The 15,939-nt window shown below is 30.8% G+C and overlaps 1 protein-coding gene across 1 annotated transcript in view; it reads right to left on the bottom strand.

Annotated features, from left to right (window-relative positions):
* LOC115888508 (CLIP domain-containing serine protease 2-like) overlaps positions 1 to 14,554 on the bottom strand; it is a 29,486-nt gene extending 14,932 nt beyond the window's left edge. The window contains exons 1-2 of the mRNA XM_030908258.1: positions 14,449 to 14,554; positions 5,885 to 6,112 (exon numbers count right to left, since the gene is read on the bottom strand). Coding sequence (XP_030764118.1) covers positions 5,885 to 6,112; positions 14,449 to 14,554 — 334 coding nt within the window. The remainder of the gene's footprint in view (positions 1 to 5,884; positions 6,113 to 14,448) is intronic.
* Between the last annotated feature and the right edge of the window lie 1,385 nt (positions 14,555 to 15,939).

Raw genomic sequence — 15,939 nt, 5'->3', positions numbered from 1 at the left:
ATCGTCTAATTATTTATTATTTCTGGTTATGGTAAAGTAACATTTATACTGTAGTCTGTAGCAAAGTTTAGTTTACGAATTTGGTTTTGTTTTCCTAGTTTTAATTGTCTAAATCCCTGCATAATAAATACTAGTTGAATGGATTTATATCAAACCATGCTGGGTGCTAATAAAGTATCGTTTAAAGATTTGTCAAGAACAATAAAAGAACATTATTTTTAAATAATCTCCGTGGACCATACTTTTGTTGACATCGGGTCAATTAATAATTTTCCCAAGCGGATATATTGATAATGTTACTAGTATTACTCATCAATCAATACTATTCTTATATTAATCAATTATGGCCCTGAACAAACATATCATATACAATTTTATATACTAATTCATTATAATCAGATTAAATCATAAACATTTTGTAATTATATTCCTGCAGTTTTAAGTAAAACGTTTTTTTCCTAAATATCTACTATACATATAATAAACGGGTGTTCAAATATTAATTTTGTGGAATATATACAGTGTGTTCATAAAATATGGAATAAATTTATTTTCTTGAACTGGGATTTTATTAAAAAAAAAATGCTCAAACACGTCGATCTATTTTATAAAAGAGGCACATTTTAGGCATATTACCTTGCCTCCAGCTTCACCTCCTGAGTGGGTTAGGTTAGTTTTTGTAATGGGAAGGGGGGTCGAGTGATACCTTATTTTAAAGGTCTCTCACTCCAGATTATAGTCCTAGAGTTTGAAGTTGCTAGTGTCATCTTTGTTAACATGACTGCTTGTCAAAATTCCTAATTTTCTTAGTTTTGTCAAGCTGCCATATTAACAGAAATTATGATAGCAACTTCAAACTCTAGGGTTATAATCTCTAGCGAGAGACCTTTAAAATAAGGTATCACTCAACCCCCTTTCAATACAATACAAAAACAAGGGGTGCCACTCACCCCCACTCGGTGGGTGAAGCTAGAGGCAAGGTAATATGGTAATATGCCTACTTATATCATAAACAAAGTTTGAAGTTGCTACCGTAATTTCTGTTAATCTGGCAGCTTGACAAAACTAATAAACTTAGGAATTTTGACAAGCTGTCATGTTAACAAAGATGACACTAGCAACTTCAAACTCTAGGGCTATAATCTGGAGAAAGAGATCTCTAAAATAAGGTATCACTCGACCCCCCTTCCCATTACAAAAACTAGGGATGCCACTCACCTCCGCTCGGGGGGTGAAGTTAAAGGCAAGGTAATAGGCATAAAATGTGCCCCTTTTAAAAAATAGTTCGACGTGTTCGAGCATTTTTTTTTACTAAAATCCCAGTTTGAGAAAATGAATTTATTCCATACTTTATGTACACACTGTATATATCAATATAACATAAAACGGAGATGTAATTAACGAAATATCATCGTAACAACAGCTATTTTAGAAACGTCTAGGTTTTATTTTTTACTGAGATTCATGAAAAAAATATTCTTTGCCTCGGATTCAGATACCGCCACGTTTTGGAAATAGCTCAAAATAAAACAAAATTGAACGAGGCAACAAAAAAAACCAAAATGTTCCGAAGAGTTTTTCGCATAGTGTAGACGCTGTTTTAGGAAGTATAATTTGTAAAAAAATTTAAAAATAAAAATTAAAAAGTACCTAATTATTTTGATATCTTCAGAAGGTCTAACTGGTATTATAATTTATTATTCAAGTTAATAAAACTTTTTAGATGACTTCAACTACGGTAGCTAATATAGTTTTAGGTACCGATTTTGCTAGCGGAGAGATAACTGGAGTCTTTCGGTTATAACGAATTTTTTAAAGGTAAATAGTACTACGTCAGATGAAGTGAAAATTAATTTTAAATAAGCTCTATCCAAAAGAAGAACTATTATAAAAAACAGAATTAGAATAAACATCACATTAAAAATATAAAGAAATGTTTAATTCATTTAGAAAAAAACCCTACCAACAAAAAACTGCTCGTGCTATTAACAATTGAACTTCCGCGAAAAGTTTAACTTGAAAAACTTAATAACGAGCTGAAACTTGTTATTAAGAAAATATTGTCAGCTGTGAAAAGGAGCTTTGCTGCGCGGAACCACAATCAAGTTTTTTGCTAAAATAAAATCAAACTTTGAAATTTACTTTATGGATTATATCGGTATTAGAGACATCGCTCTAATGGACCATTTTATTCTAACTAGTGTTTTATGATTATATAATATTTTTAGTTTGTATCTTTAACCTAATATTTTTTTCTCTTATAGTAAAATAAAAAGTGCACGAAAATTTTGTTGGAACTTTAAAATATTGATAATGAGGACGTCATGGTAATAAAATATGTCATTACGTCATGACCATACCAACAGGTATGGGAGGCTATTAAGATCGCCAAAAAAAAGTTTTCTTAATTTCACTCAAAATGAGTTCATAAATGAGTCATAAATGACCTAAATACAAAATATTTTCTCATGGTGTCTGTCCGTCTGTAACACGATAACTCAAAAACCGCTAAACCGATTTTAACCAAATTTGGAACAAAAATACTGTGGCACCCGAGAATGTGGCCATTAGTTTTTGGTGGGGTGGAGTTGGTAAGGGGGCATGGGAGGTGGTTAAAAATTTAAATCGTTATTAACTCCAAAATTACAGTAGCTAGCGTAACGCGGTTTTCAATTTAAGATTAGGAATAACATTTGCAACAAAATTTGTAATAACATCAAAATGCATGTCGCAGTTTTTGAGATAAAAAAAAATGGAAAAATTCCTTAACATTGAAACTAAAAGAACTGCCTACCAACTTTTTATTAACATATTTTAGTAACTCCCGGCGCTAATTTTTTCTAAATAGTATAGTCGCTTTGCTTTATATTGATATAACATTTTTCATAAAAAACTCATTACACTGTTTGATCTCTGGAAAGTTTCTAAATACTGAGTATAGACAAATGAAACAAGTTAACCGACTTAAATTATATATTGAGACAAAAAAATACAAATAAGTACAAGAGAAAGATACGAATTTATCTAGATATTTGAAAATGCTATGTAAAATGAAAATCATAAAAGATTAAAGATGTTGTATAGTTAATGACAATTAATAGATGCAGGATGACTAAGAGTAAAAAAATAGTGTAGGACATGAAACATTACAGTTTGGATGGAACCACTCGTGTAAGAATCATCTAAAAAGAGAGTATTTTAACATTCGAAATTGACTTTCGATAAATATTAAGTCGAATTTTTCTCAGGATTTTACCTGGCAAAACGTTTTAAATCAGAGTCAGTCTGGAATAAGTTCCGGATGCATATTTTTCAGAAGATTTATGTAGAATCTTGTTAGAGATGCTGAGATTGATGAAAAATGGGGAAAACTTTATCAAATTACAATAAAAATGGTCCCGATCTATTTTAAAAGTCATTTTGACTTTTTTTTCTCTTTATTAACATTAGTAGAATATAATCTGGTCTTTTTTATTCCATTACTATAGCTTTCCCGACTAACTTCTACCGCCTAAAGATTCATTCAGAACCTTGCAATTAGTAGAATAAATTAGTGGTCTCAATTAGCAGAAGTTTGTTCTTCTAATTTGAATGTAAGCCACACAGAACGTCAAAATTAGTGGTAGGAATTTTCAATTAAACTTCATTCAGAACCTCACAATTAATGGAATAAATTAGAGGTTTCAATTATCATAGAAATTTGTTCCTTTAATTTCAATGTAAATATTCAGAACTTCAAAATTAGTGGTAGACGCTTTCAATTAGTAGAAAAAGTTATTAAACTTTTAGCTTCATTCAAAACCTCGCAATTAGTGAAACACATTAGTGGTTTCAATTAGCGTAGAAGTTTGTTCCTCGAATTTTAATGTAAGCATTCAGAACGTCATAATTAGTGGTAGTGATTTTCAATTAGTGGAAAAAGTTTTGACTTTTCCACTAATTATACTTCAAAATTTGGGAGGAATGTCATTTTGGCCTTTGATTATCACCGGTCAAGAAAAATTTTGGTTAGAAATCAAAATTTTATTGTTTTATAAGCTAAATACTATGCTTTATCTATGGATACAACAGACTACCGCAAGCTGTTGCTAGGATATTTTATTAATTTTAATTGTGTTTTTTAGGCATTGTGAATGATCGTAAACTAAAAAGTATAAAGTGCAATTGAAACTACTAATTTATTCCAGTAATTGGGAGGTACTGAATGAAGCTTTAAGCTTCATTCAGAACCTCGAAATCAGTGGAATAAATTAGTAGTTTCAATTAGTCGTAGAAGTTTGTTCATCTAATTTTAATGTAAGTATTCAGAACGTCATAATTAGTGGTAGTAATTTTCAATTAGTGGAAAAAGTTTTGACTTTTCCACTAATTATACTTCAAAATTTGGGAGGAATGTCATTTTGGCCTTTGATTATCACCGGTCAAGAAAAATTTTGGTTAGAAATCAATCAAAAGTTTATTGTTTTATAAGCTTAATATTATGCTTTCTCTATGGATAGGTACAACAAACTACCGCAACCTGTTGCTAGGATATTTTATTAATTTTAATTGCGTTTTTTAGACATTGTGAATGATCGTAAACTAAAAAGTATAAAGTGTAATTGAAACCACTAATTTGACCACTAAATGAGGGTTAACTGTGAAGTGAATTGGAGAATTTATTTTGTAAAGCTTGGTGGTGCACGTGTGCATTCACCCATCGTAAATGATGATTTTAGCGATATATTCGTTCAATATACAGTACACTGTGCTCTGGAAATAGAAATATTTAAATTAAATATTTTCAATTCAATAGATATACGCAGACTAATCTGGAAAATGGCAGTTCTAAAGTGAAATAACATTTAATTGATTTTTACTTTTGTGATATGTTACGAACGGTCTATCAAATATAATAATTTTATTTCAATTTTAAATTGTTTTGTGAAGCGTAAAAAGTTGTTTGGCAGCATTTAACAATTTCACATGACAATCAAAAACAGATTTATGAAATTTTAGACTGAGTAGTTTTAAAATAAGTATTCAAGTTGATTTCTCATTAAAAATATGAAAAAAGTTCCTGTAAACATGGGTATGGAAATGCATGTTTTAGAGCTACAGGATGTTGTTAAAAATTTTTAAAATCAGGTTTTTTGTAATTATCTTAAATACCAGTATTTATATTTTTATTTCAAATTGCTGTAGGTTGACCATTGGTAATAGCTAATGGCAATAATATTTACACAGCCTTAGGTAAAATATATAATTTATTAATTTTATTTTTATTTTAATTTTATTAATTGTGATATTGTGGTTAATAAATTTGCAATCAAGGAGGCTGAATTCGACAAAATATCAAGAGATAACTTTTAATTGGCATTAAACGGCCTACACAATTTTTGTATGAAAAGAAAAAACTCAGTGGCGCACATGTTATATTTTTGAAAATATTCTAATGATAATATATGCACGTCCCTGATGAATTTATCGACACTTCTTTTTTAGCATTAAAATATGTAGCACTTATTAGTAACTTTTACCCTCAAAATTTCATTCAAATTACTAAAAGTTCTTGGAAGAAAATTATAATAAATCGAAAGATTATTAAGACTTTAACACCCTGTAGCTACGAAACAAAGCATAATCGGACCTATGTTGATATGAAAAATAAATCTTATTTTTACATGAAGAATCACAACCCCCTGTATAAAAAATCCACAATCCAAACACCCTGTATGAAAACTCATTAAAACGTCGAATTTTGTCCCAAACGAGAATATTTAATCGGGTAAAGATCTAATCATAGAAAGTTTTTTTCGTCACACTTACTTTACTCATCATCTTTTAATTAAAAATCAATATGTCCTTAAATAAAAATAAATTGATTTACGTAAAATATACACACCTCCAGTACTAGCAGGTGTCGTACTGGGTACGGGTGCGGGATTATCGTTCAGTGGACAGCACACTTTGGGCAAAGTACCATCGAATCCGCAATGAGATCTCCTAAGTAAATCAGTACTGGCTGAACTGAGAGGCTTGTTTTTAAGTAATTGGAACAATGGCTGACACGAAGTTATGGTTAAGCATTCTCCCTGTTGCCTATACGGTGTTTGACAAAAATCACCAATTTCTGTAACAAAAATGCCAATTTAATAAAAATATCACTCTATTTGTTCTATACTAATTTTGTGAATTTAATAATTTTAGTAATTTTTAGATTTGTCAACACTTCTAGGACATGGGACATAAAATACATTGGAATGGGCAACTTTACAATGAAACCCAAATAAGATGTAGGCAGAAATACATCTGAGATAATATCTTTCTGGCAAATCTAAATTTTTTATTGTATCGGCTAAGAGTCCCAACCATTATGGTACAAACAGAAAAATAAGTTTTCAAGAACTTTTAACGCAAGTTTATATAAATCTTAATATAATTATCCGTTCTTAGAATATCTTGATACTATTAAAACAACAATATTATAGTTAACAGTAATTTAATGCATAATTCAAATCTAAACCGAAACCATTTAAGTGAATAATATAACTTTTAACTTTACTTGATTCACTTACTAGTACATAAAGAAAGTAGTATATACACTCTTGAAGCTAAGACTGATGAGAAATGTGAGTGAATAAGTGTTGAATATTTTGTTTGTATTATTGGCCTAATATGTTTTAGTAAAATACATATTATAACTGGATAAATAATTTATTAAAAATTGTATAAAAAATAAAAATGTTAGTTTTTGTTATTTTAATATGGATATTTATATTCTCAGTTTCCAGAAAGATTATATCTGACTATCTGAGTCGCTTAATATGTACATAATTTTTAATAATATAAGCAGGTAATTGTTAGTTACAATCAAGAAATTATTAAACAATATTTTCAATACCTCGGTATTAAAACAAAAATTTCAGGTGTCGTTGTATATTAAAAGTGTTTAATATTGGTAATTCCTTGTTATGCTAGAGATTTTTATTTTTTCGCATTTTCATTGGGATATCCCCATAAAAAGTACTAATGATCTTTAATGATGCTTAAAAATATAGGTATCCCATATATGAGTAGGTATGTATACAGGGTGGTCCGAAATGTATTTCGGAAACTTCGGCAGCATATTCTACAGATAAAAACATGTAAAAAAGTTTGTATAAATGTATGTCCTAAAATGCTTAATTTCGGAGATACAGGGTGTAGAAGTTTCATTTTTATTTCGATTTTTTCCAAATAATTTCTGAAGTAACGTCAATATTTGGATGAAAATTGGTGTCTGGGATTTTTTTCACATGAGAAATTTAATTTTGATGTCAATATGACTCCTACATGTAGGGGGCGCCACCTATATATTTTTTAATTGGTTTGAAGAGTAATAACTTTTCGTCTGTATCTGTATAAAACTGCTGTGTACAAAATTTTTTATTTACGGAGTTTTTTACGTAAAGAAGGTCTCTTGGTAAAAATCGCTACGAGTAATGGTTCTCGAGATATTTGGAATCGAAATTGTCAATACCTGTCATCAATGACGTAAATTAAACATGTTGACTAAATAGTTATTAGACTGAAATCATAAATTTAAAATGTTTTTGTGCCAAAAGTTCAACAGAAACTGTTTTATCATCATTTTTTCGAAGGAAAAATTATGATTAATTTAAAAAAAAATGTTCCCAAATTTATAATTTCACTCAAATAACTATCTACTTAACATATATTTACTATTTACCATGGATTGACTATTTCGATTCTATATCTTGAGAAAGGTTGCTTGTAGCGAACTTGTGAAATGTATATTTTTTCACTTAATAGTTTTATACAGGTACTAGCGTGTACCAACGACTTCGTTCGCGTCGAATTAATCATTAGTAATGGTGATGATAAAGCAAAGCCAGAATTTCCATTAACATACAAACTGGATAAAATTTTCTCACATTTATGTCAGCATAAGAAAAAACAATAAGCGACATTATTATATAACTTGGTAATATTTGAGGGGTAGTTTCATCTCGTTGGAATTTGACTTTCGAAAAATCCGTTTGCCAAAAATAAGCTTTTTACGTCAAGCAGTTTAAGCAGAATCGTGGTTAAGAAATTACCCAACTTTTTGGAACACCCTGCAGGATTTTTTAAAAAAATTCAATATGTAAAAAACCAAATAAATTATGCTTGTCCAAGCGTTTTCCCGAAAGACTAACCGTTTTTTAAATAACAAATATTGTAATATTTGAGGGGTGTTTTCACCCTCTTGGAATTTGAGATTCGAGAAACCCCTCCATATCGAACCTCTACACCCCACAATCAACCCGTTTGCCAAAAATTAGGTTTAAGCGTCAAGCAGTTTAAGCAGAATCGTGATTACCCAATGGTCATATTTTATGAAACACCCTGTATAAATTTATAAAAAATCTTAAAATATGTAAAACCACAAAATAAAATTAAAGTGTTTAAAGGTTTTTTCGAAAAACTCACCGGTTTTTAAATAAAAAATATTTTAATATTTGAGGGATAGTTTCACCCCCTTAGAATTCGAGTTTCGAAAAATCCCGTTTAAGCGTTTTTCGGAAACTTGGCCGTTTTTAAATAAAAATATTGTAATATTTGAGGGGTGGTTTCACCACCATGGAACTGGAATTTCGAAAAATCCCTTCTTATCGAACCTTTACACCCTAGAATCAACCTGTATGCCAAAATTGAGCTTCTTACGTTGAGTGGTTTGAGCAGGATCGTGATTAATCAGTATGTCAGTCACTTAAGGATTTTATATATTAGTATAGATATACTGACGAAAAGTTATTACGTTTCAAAACAGTTAAAACACATGTAGGTGGCGCCACCTACAAATAAGAGTTATATTAACATCAAAATCAAAATTCTCATGTCAAAAAACTCCCAAACACCGATTTACATCCAAATATTGACGTTACTTCAGAAATTATTTGGAAAAAATCGAAATGAAAATGGAATTTCTAGACCCTGTATCTCCGAAACTAAGCATTTTAGGACATACATTTATACAAACTTTTTACTTATTTTTATCTTCAGAATATGCTGCCGAAGTTTCCGGAATAAACTTCGGCCACCCTGTATAATTTATATTTTTCGAATGTGTATAAGGTTTACGCGTTTAAAGTAAAAATAAATGGATTAAAAAGACGTATAATTTGGTACAGTTATTCCAATTCGAGGGAAACTTTCCGATTCGTGGGAAATTTCGAGATCCAGAGAGAAGAGGAAAACTTTAACACAAAACACCATATTCGTTCGAGATTCTAATCTAATAAAAAGTTATCGTATTCAGGTAACTGAGTAAATCGAACCCCTTTTATAATGATACCCTATTTTGAAAACCTCGTAATTTCAATTTTTGGCGAATGTTATATGTTATATTTATACCTTTTTTCGATAAAGACCACATAGTCTACCAGTTTATTGCATCGTAAGACAAAATCGAATTATTATGATTATTGCGCTGTCTGTGGACATTTTTTTTCACAATTAATAGGAACAGAGCTCACTTGAAAAAGTTTTTGTTTCTCCGGTGCAAAAACAGGTTTTGGGTACTTACTATGTTTTCAAAGTAATGTATCGTAAAGCCATTATCGCAAACTAAATACATCTAAATCTCTCACTCGGTAACAATAAAATTTTGCGCATCAACTACCGCGGTTGTCATACAGGACGCACCTCGGGACGCACAAGGCACCGCGTAGACCGCCTAAGCGGCTATAGTTTGTCTAACCAGAAAATCCACAACTGACAGCTGTGTCTTTCATTTTAACTCAGAGATAAATTTTATTTTCTATCGTTTTTTATGTCGTCTGTCTAAGTGCTGTTTCACATGGAGAGGATCGTCCGCGCGGACCGTCCGTCCGTGTTGTTTGTCCGCGTGTTTTTCCAAGGTCCGACGGAATGCTTTTACACAAGCTTTTAAATCTGTCGCGAGTAGATATGTATTTGCAGAACAGGCAAACCATTTTTGTCTGCTATAATAATTCTACGAAGAATTCAGCGGCCGTGCTTGTTTTGTTTTAAATTTTAAGGGAAATTAATAAAAATATTTGTAAGCCGAATCTCATGTTCCACAGCGTAAATCAATAGCTCTGTATCAATTTTAAAGGTACTTATTATTATTAAGCTGCAGAGACGCTTCTCGATATAAATTGCAACGCAGCAATTGCTCCGCAGCGGACGGTCCGCGTATATATGAAATAGCATATTTAAAAACGTAGCCGCTCCATGTGAAACAGCACTAATCTTCTCAGGCTCGTTCAATTCGTTTCGTCTGATTAGTCTGATGAATGGGTTTAAGTTGAAGTCTTTTAATTTTCTGCAAATACAGCTAATCTTAGCTAATTAGTAGGTACTAATTAGCTAAGATTGATAACGTTGCATTATCTTTTGAAAACGTCGCCTTATTTTCAAGTTTGAAAAATGTCCGCTAGGTGGCGCATCAGAAAACAATGACGCAGAAAACAAGATTTTGAATTTTTTGATGAATCAGAAAATAAGATTTTTCTCCAAAATATGCATGTGCAGAGGTATTTTAAATATGTATTGCTATTGTTAAGTGGGAAATCTGTTTTTTTATATCGCATATATTGCTCTATCTCATAAAATAAAGTGGTGGGGGAAGTTTAAACTTGCTTTTATTAAAATAAAGATAACTCTGGTTTAGGCTAGCCGATTTAAACAATCTAGAGCTAAACAAAGTGCTTTTCTTAACATTATAACAGATATTGCGCTTTTGCATAAAAAATCAATAACTTGTTATATTTATTTTTGCACAGTTAAATTTCAGAGCACACAATTTTCAAAATATCAGCGCCAAACCGCAACTCTCTATCCTCTCTCTAACGGGATATATTAAGAAAACAGATTATGTTCGGCTGTCGCCTAGGATAATAAGATCTAAATTTTTTATAGTAATAGCATAGTAATAGGCTAGGAAACAAAAAGAGTTAAATTAGTTAAGCCAAAATATCGAAATATTTAAGTTTAGTTTTCATGCATCCGAATCTCAGAAGTTTTCTGGGTACAAATGACGTCATGCAGTTTTAAACGTGTTTATGTAACATTACCATCCATCCATATATTTTTTTCGAATTTTCTTGGTTAATTTTACGCAGGGAATTTTCAGATTAAATTGTCCGAAAGTCAATCCGGACAATCAATTACGTTGTTTAAATTTTTAGGAATTTTGTGCCGCCCCTTATTGCTTTTAAAATAATACGCCCGAATTTGGTATGGCAGAAAACTAGGGTTTATTTTTATGCCAACGTCATTCAGTTATTAATCCAAGCTCTTCTTTGATTTTTCTTGTTTTTGTCTTCTATATAACTGTCTAAAAATACATAACCAACTACATATTTAATTTTTTTATGCAAAAACGCAGTATCTGTTATGATGTACCCTGGCTACCACAATAAAAAAAAATTATTTAATTAAAGATTAAAATTACCTATTAAAATAAAATTTATACTGTAGATTATATTAGGGAAGAAAATCTCTTTTAAACCAGCCTTAGTTGTTTGTTTAAATCGGCTAACCTAAATCAGAGTTATCCTTGTTTTCCATTGATTCACCTGCATATTTTTGAGAAAAATCCTATTTTCTAGTTACCCCCTAGCGGACATTTTTCGAACTTAAACATAATTTCAAGCTATTTCTCTTGGCCTTAATTTACTTATTCCATTTTTCCCAAAGTTATACGATCACTAGTTTCTGAGAGTCTGAGATACAGCCCGCATCCATTATTAGTTGGTCACCCGGTACAATAGCTTAATACATTTTGACATTCTGAAATAAGTATTTTTTCTAAAACAAATAAAATATCCCCCACTCAACACATATTGGACAATATGGACAATAAAAAATAATAAATAAATCTTTTTTAACTCATTTGAAATTGAAATTAATTATGTAGATGTTTTTTTTTAAACAATTTAAGTTTTGGTTCCAAACACTCTCTAAGTTTGAAAATCGCGTGTTGTTAATACTGCAATGTTAAAATATGCATAAATAAGCAAATAAATATTAATAATAATTGCACTAAATTACATACTCTACACATCATATCCGATTCATGACGTCATATTGTTTATAAATAGTTTATAATATGTTTGTTTGAATCTTAACTGGAAGAGTAGTTTTTCTTAGAAATAACATCGATATAATTAACAAATTTCTTGAATTTGTTAATTCTTATAGAACAATTTACAAACAAAAGATAAATATATTTTTATTAAGGCATCTCGTACAGATTTTTTTAAATTCTCCAATCAGTAGCAATAATTTTAGTAATTCAATTCAATTTATAGAAAAAAAAACGTCATTTAAGAAACCAACTCGTGTAATTACTACTCCTAATACAGCAGCTTCGGATTGTTTACAGCAAATGAATTATTTATATCAATAATAAGGATATTACAATAACAAATTATATAATTAAAAATTTAAGATATAATCTCGTACTTACGAGCTGAACTAATCCTAAATGCTACGCAAAATATCACAGACACAACTAAAGAATACATCACAACAACTGGGGAACAAGATTTGTTTTTGAACACTGTACTTTTGCATGCAGCGTAAAAATAAAATCAAGTCCGTCTTTAAGATTAATGGTTTATCTACAGGCTGACCTATGCCGGTCTATGCGAGGCGATTTGTTGCCGCCAGAAGGAAAAAACGACATTGGCAGCCTTGGAAATCCCAGCGGAGTAAGTAAAATGTGCGCAAAGAGCGGTTGCGTGGTCAAAATGAAATGTAATCGTCAGTTCTGGGTTTTGCGGCGGATTGGTTTACAACTATTATCTTTGGTGTGCAATCATAATCAATAATATAATACAGGGTGAGTTGTCTACGATGTTCTCTATGAGTATCCAGGGCCGCTTTATCCATTAGGCAAGGCGGGCTATTCCTTAGGCCTAGGGCGCGCGCGGCAGGCTGATGAGGCGCGGCATTTTTTAATGAAAACAATTCGGAAAAAAAATATGTTCAAAAATAAAACATACTGCGACAATGTCATATTAGTTTTGAATTATTAAAATGAAATATCAAATATTTATTAACAATAAAATTTGTGTACATTTATGTAAAACGATTCGAACAACTCTGACAAAGAAATGCCAAGGAAAACCCCTTCTTAAAAATATAATTTTTAGTTTCAGATTATTATTACGCTTTTTTGATCGGTTTTATTGTCACTAATTAATGTTAAAATTTGTTTTTGTGGAGTTTATGTTAATCCCTTTAAAATAAAAATGAACAGGTCGCGGTCGTGTCAAAAAATTAGCAACAAATGAGTAAATATTTTACAATTTAATTATTGAAAAAACTGTTTCTGTTGATTTTATTCAGCATGTTCAATTTTATTATTAATCATAATGTCGTGCGACATACTACAAATATCTAATGATAAATTATGATGGACTAAAATAGCCAAAAAAAATGAAAGAGAAAAGTTTTTTAGAAAGAGATTTGATGTCTGTATATCAATTAATCATTTCACCCAAGTTCATTTTTCTTCTGTTTATATTTCCATTTGTTGACAATAATAATACTGTAAGAATATACATATGGTAATATATTTTAGTAAATGGGGCTTTTTGAATTTCCTTGAATATTCTTTTGAATTTCCTTGAATATTCTTTTGAATCTCCATAACATATGTAATTTTTTTACAAAAAGCATCAACTTCTTTTAAAAGTCAATAAAATATTTCCGTTTGTTGACAGTATCAGTGGCGGATACAGAGGGGGGCCCATGGGACCCGGGCCCCCCTTAAAATCTGTGACTTGTGTTAAATATTAGGCTTTTGGGTTAAAAATGGCGCACTAAAAAGCATATTCTACATTACTTTTTATTTTGGGCCCCCCCTAAAATAAATTCCTGTATCCGCCCCTGGACAGTATATAGGTATAACCACGTCTAACTAATTTTACTGGAATTTTTATTAGTTGACCGGCAAAATAAATGGTGTCTAGGGTATCAGTACACCTTAACGCGGTCCTGTGGGTATCTCTGAAACTACTGGAGCTAGAGAGTCGGTAAAATGGGGAAAGAATTGCAGTTTTGTGAGGACAACAGATGTGTCGTTCGGATTTTTGAAAAAGTTTATGGCTTACTAGATATTTGGAAACAAACAAATTTCGGGTATTTTGAAAATGCTTCCTAATTCCATTGTAATCTATTTTAGACAGAAAGTTTTCGCAAACATTTTTTTTCAAACAAACGGCACAACCATCACCGCAAACTAACACCTAACCAACAAAATAACAGCACTTTATAGTAGCGCTGTTATAGCTGGCTAGTTTGAAAACTAGCCAAGTATCCATTTTAACCGTAACATATCTATATAATATTATTTACAATTTTAATCTATTTTTATATTTTAATAAAATAATAGTATAAAATTTTGAAATATCTCAATACTGAAAAGAAAGTAAACGTGGTAACACCTACCATTAGAAACGCGATTCGTAGTATTTTTTCGGGGTGCAGGGATGGTGGTTGAGTTAGGTGGCGGTTGAGTTGGGCATCCAATACGCTTCATTAGTGGTGACGTCATGTTGCGGAAAGTCAGTGTCGCTGACTCCAAACAAGCTCTGTATCTAATGGGTCCATCCGATTTTTCGTAATTTATTATTTTATTACTGATTTTTCAGGGATACTTGCGTTTTTCCAAGTAAGTCTTGAACCTTACAAATATCTTTTATAGTTTAATAATAATTTAATAATTTGTATTTCTTACTTTTGTAATTTTCTGCTAATGTAATCCTAGCGACAAAAATAAAAAATAGAAATAGTAGAAGTGTCTAGTCCTAGAAGTCAACTATTAAGCTTGACCAATCAGGTCGGTTAGCGTGGTTATTTGGAGTGTGTTAATTCATTTGTGTTTGTCAAAAACCCTAACGTGATTGCTCGGGCTTAACAGTTGCCTGCTAGGGCTAGACACAAGTGAAATAGTGTGCATGGTTCATTTACAAAAATATCTGAAAAAATGGGGATTGGCATCAACGAAATAAAGAAAATGTAAAAAATCTCTTTCAAGCATATCGTAGCTACGGGAGAAAAAAATCATGGTCACAAAAATCCGGAACAGGGTTTGACGATATATTATAAGCCAACAAAGCCCCCATACTCATATTAGTATAATATACTTTTATATAAAACTACTTACCATTTAAAATCAAAATTTCTCAGATTTTTTAAATGGCACACCATTTATATTTTATTATTTTTCTGATGGGTTTTACAAAGCAATTCAAATTTTAATTAGTATGTCATGTTTCATAAGTTTCAATATAAATGACATAATAAACTTTAGGTACTCTATTGTTGACTCATCTGCAGCTTGTTCAGTCATATTGATCTTTTTCGGCTTTATTAGAAAAAAAAACAATTTATATTATTAAAATTCAATTTTATTTTAAATTCATGCAAGAACAGATAAATCTACTTTTAATTAGTAATAAATCATTCCTACGAAGTAAAATCGAGAGTAAAATCGACTAGTTTATAATTTCTTTTAAGTTTACAGTAGACTCTCGATTATCCGAAACGTGCGGGACCGTACCCGGTTCGGGTAATCGAATTTTCGGATAAGCGGACGTGAAAGTAAAAAAAAACAATCTAAGTGAAATAAAAAGAATCTAGTGTGGACTGTTTTGTTTTACAACGTAAATTTTTAACAGCAATATTTCTCCATCTTCGAATCAAAAAAAGGTCGGTGGCTGTAGCTTCAGGCTGCTGTTCAAAAATAGTCGGAAATGACTACAACTTTTGTTTTTTAAATGGTACCCTCGGTATATTTTTACTTTATTCGATAGAAAATGACACTCTGAGTAGAATGACATATCATATGTCAACTTTTGACATTTTCGTTTAAAAACAAATCGTATTTTAAATTTCAATCTAGAGTGCCATGGCTGCTTTAAAAATACTAATTTTTAA

The sequence above is a fragment of the Sitophilus oryzae genome, unplaced genomic scaffold (genome assembly GCF_002938485.1).
Source record: "Sitophilus oryzae breed Bouriz unplaced genomic scaffold, Soryzae_2.0 scaffold_771_pilon_pilon, whole genome shotgun sequence".
Lineage (NCBI taxonomy): Eukaryota > Metazoa > Arthropoda > Insecta > Coleoptera > Curculionidae > Sitophilus > Sitophilus oryzae.
Note: the sequence above shows the minus strand (reverse complement) of the source record. Positions and strands in the feature narration are given on the sequence as shown.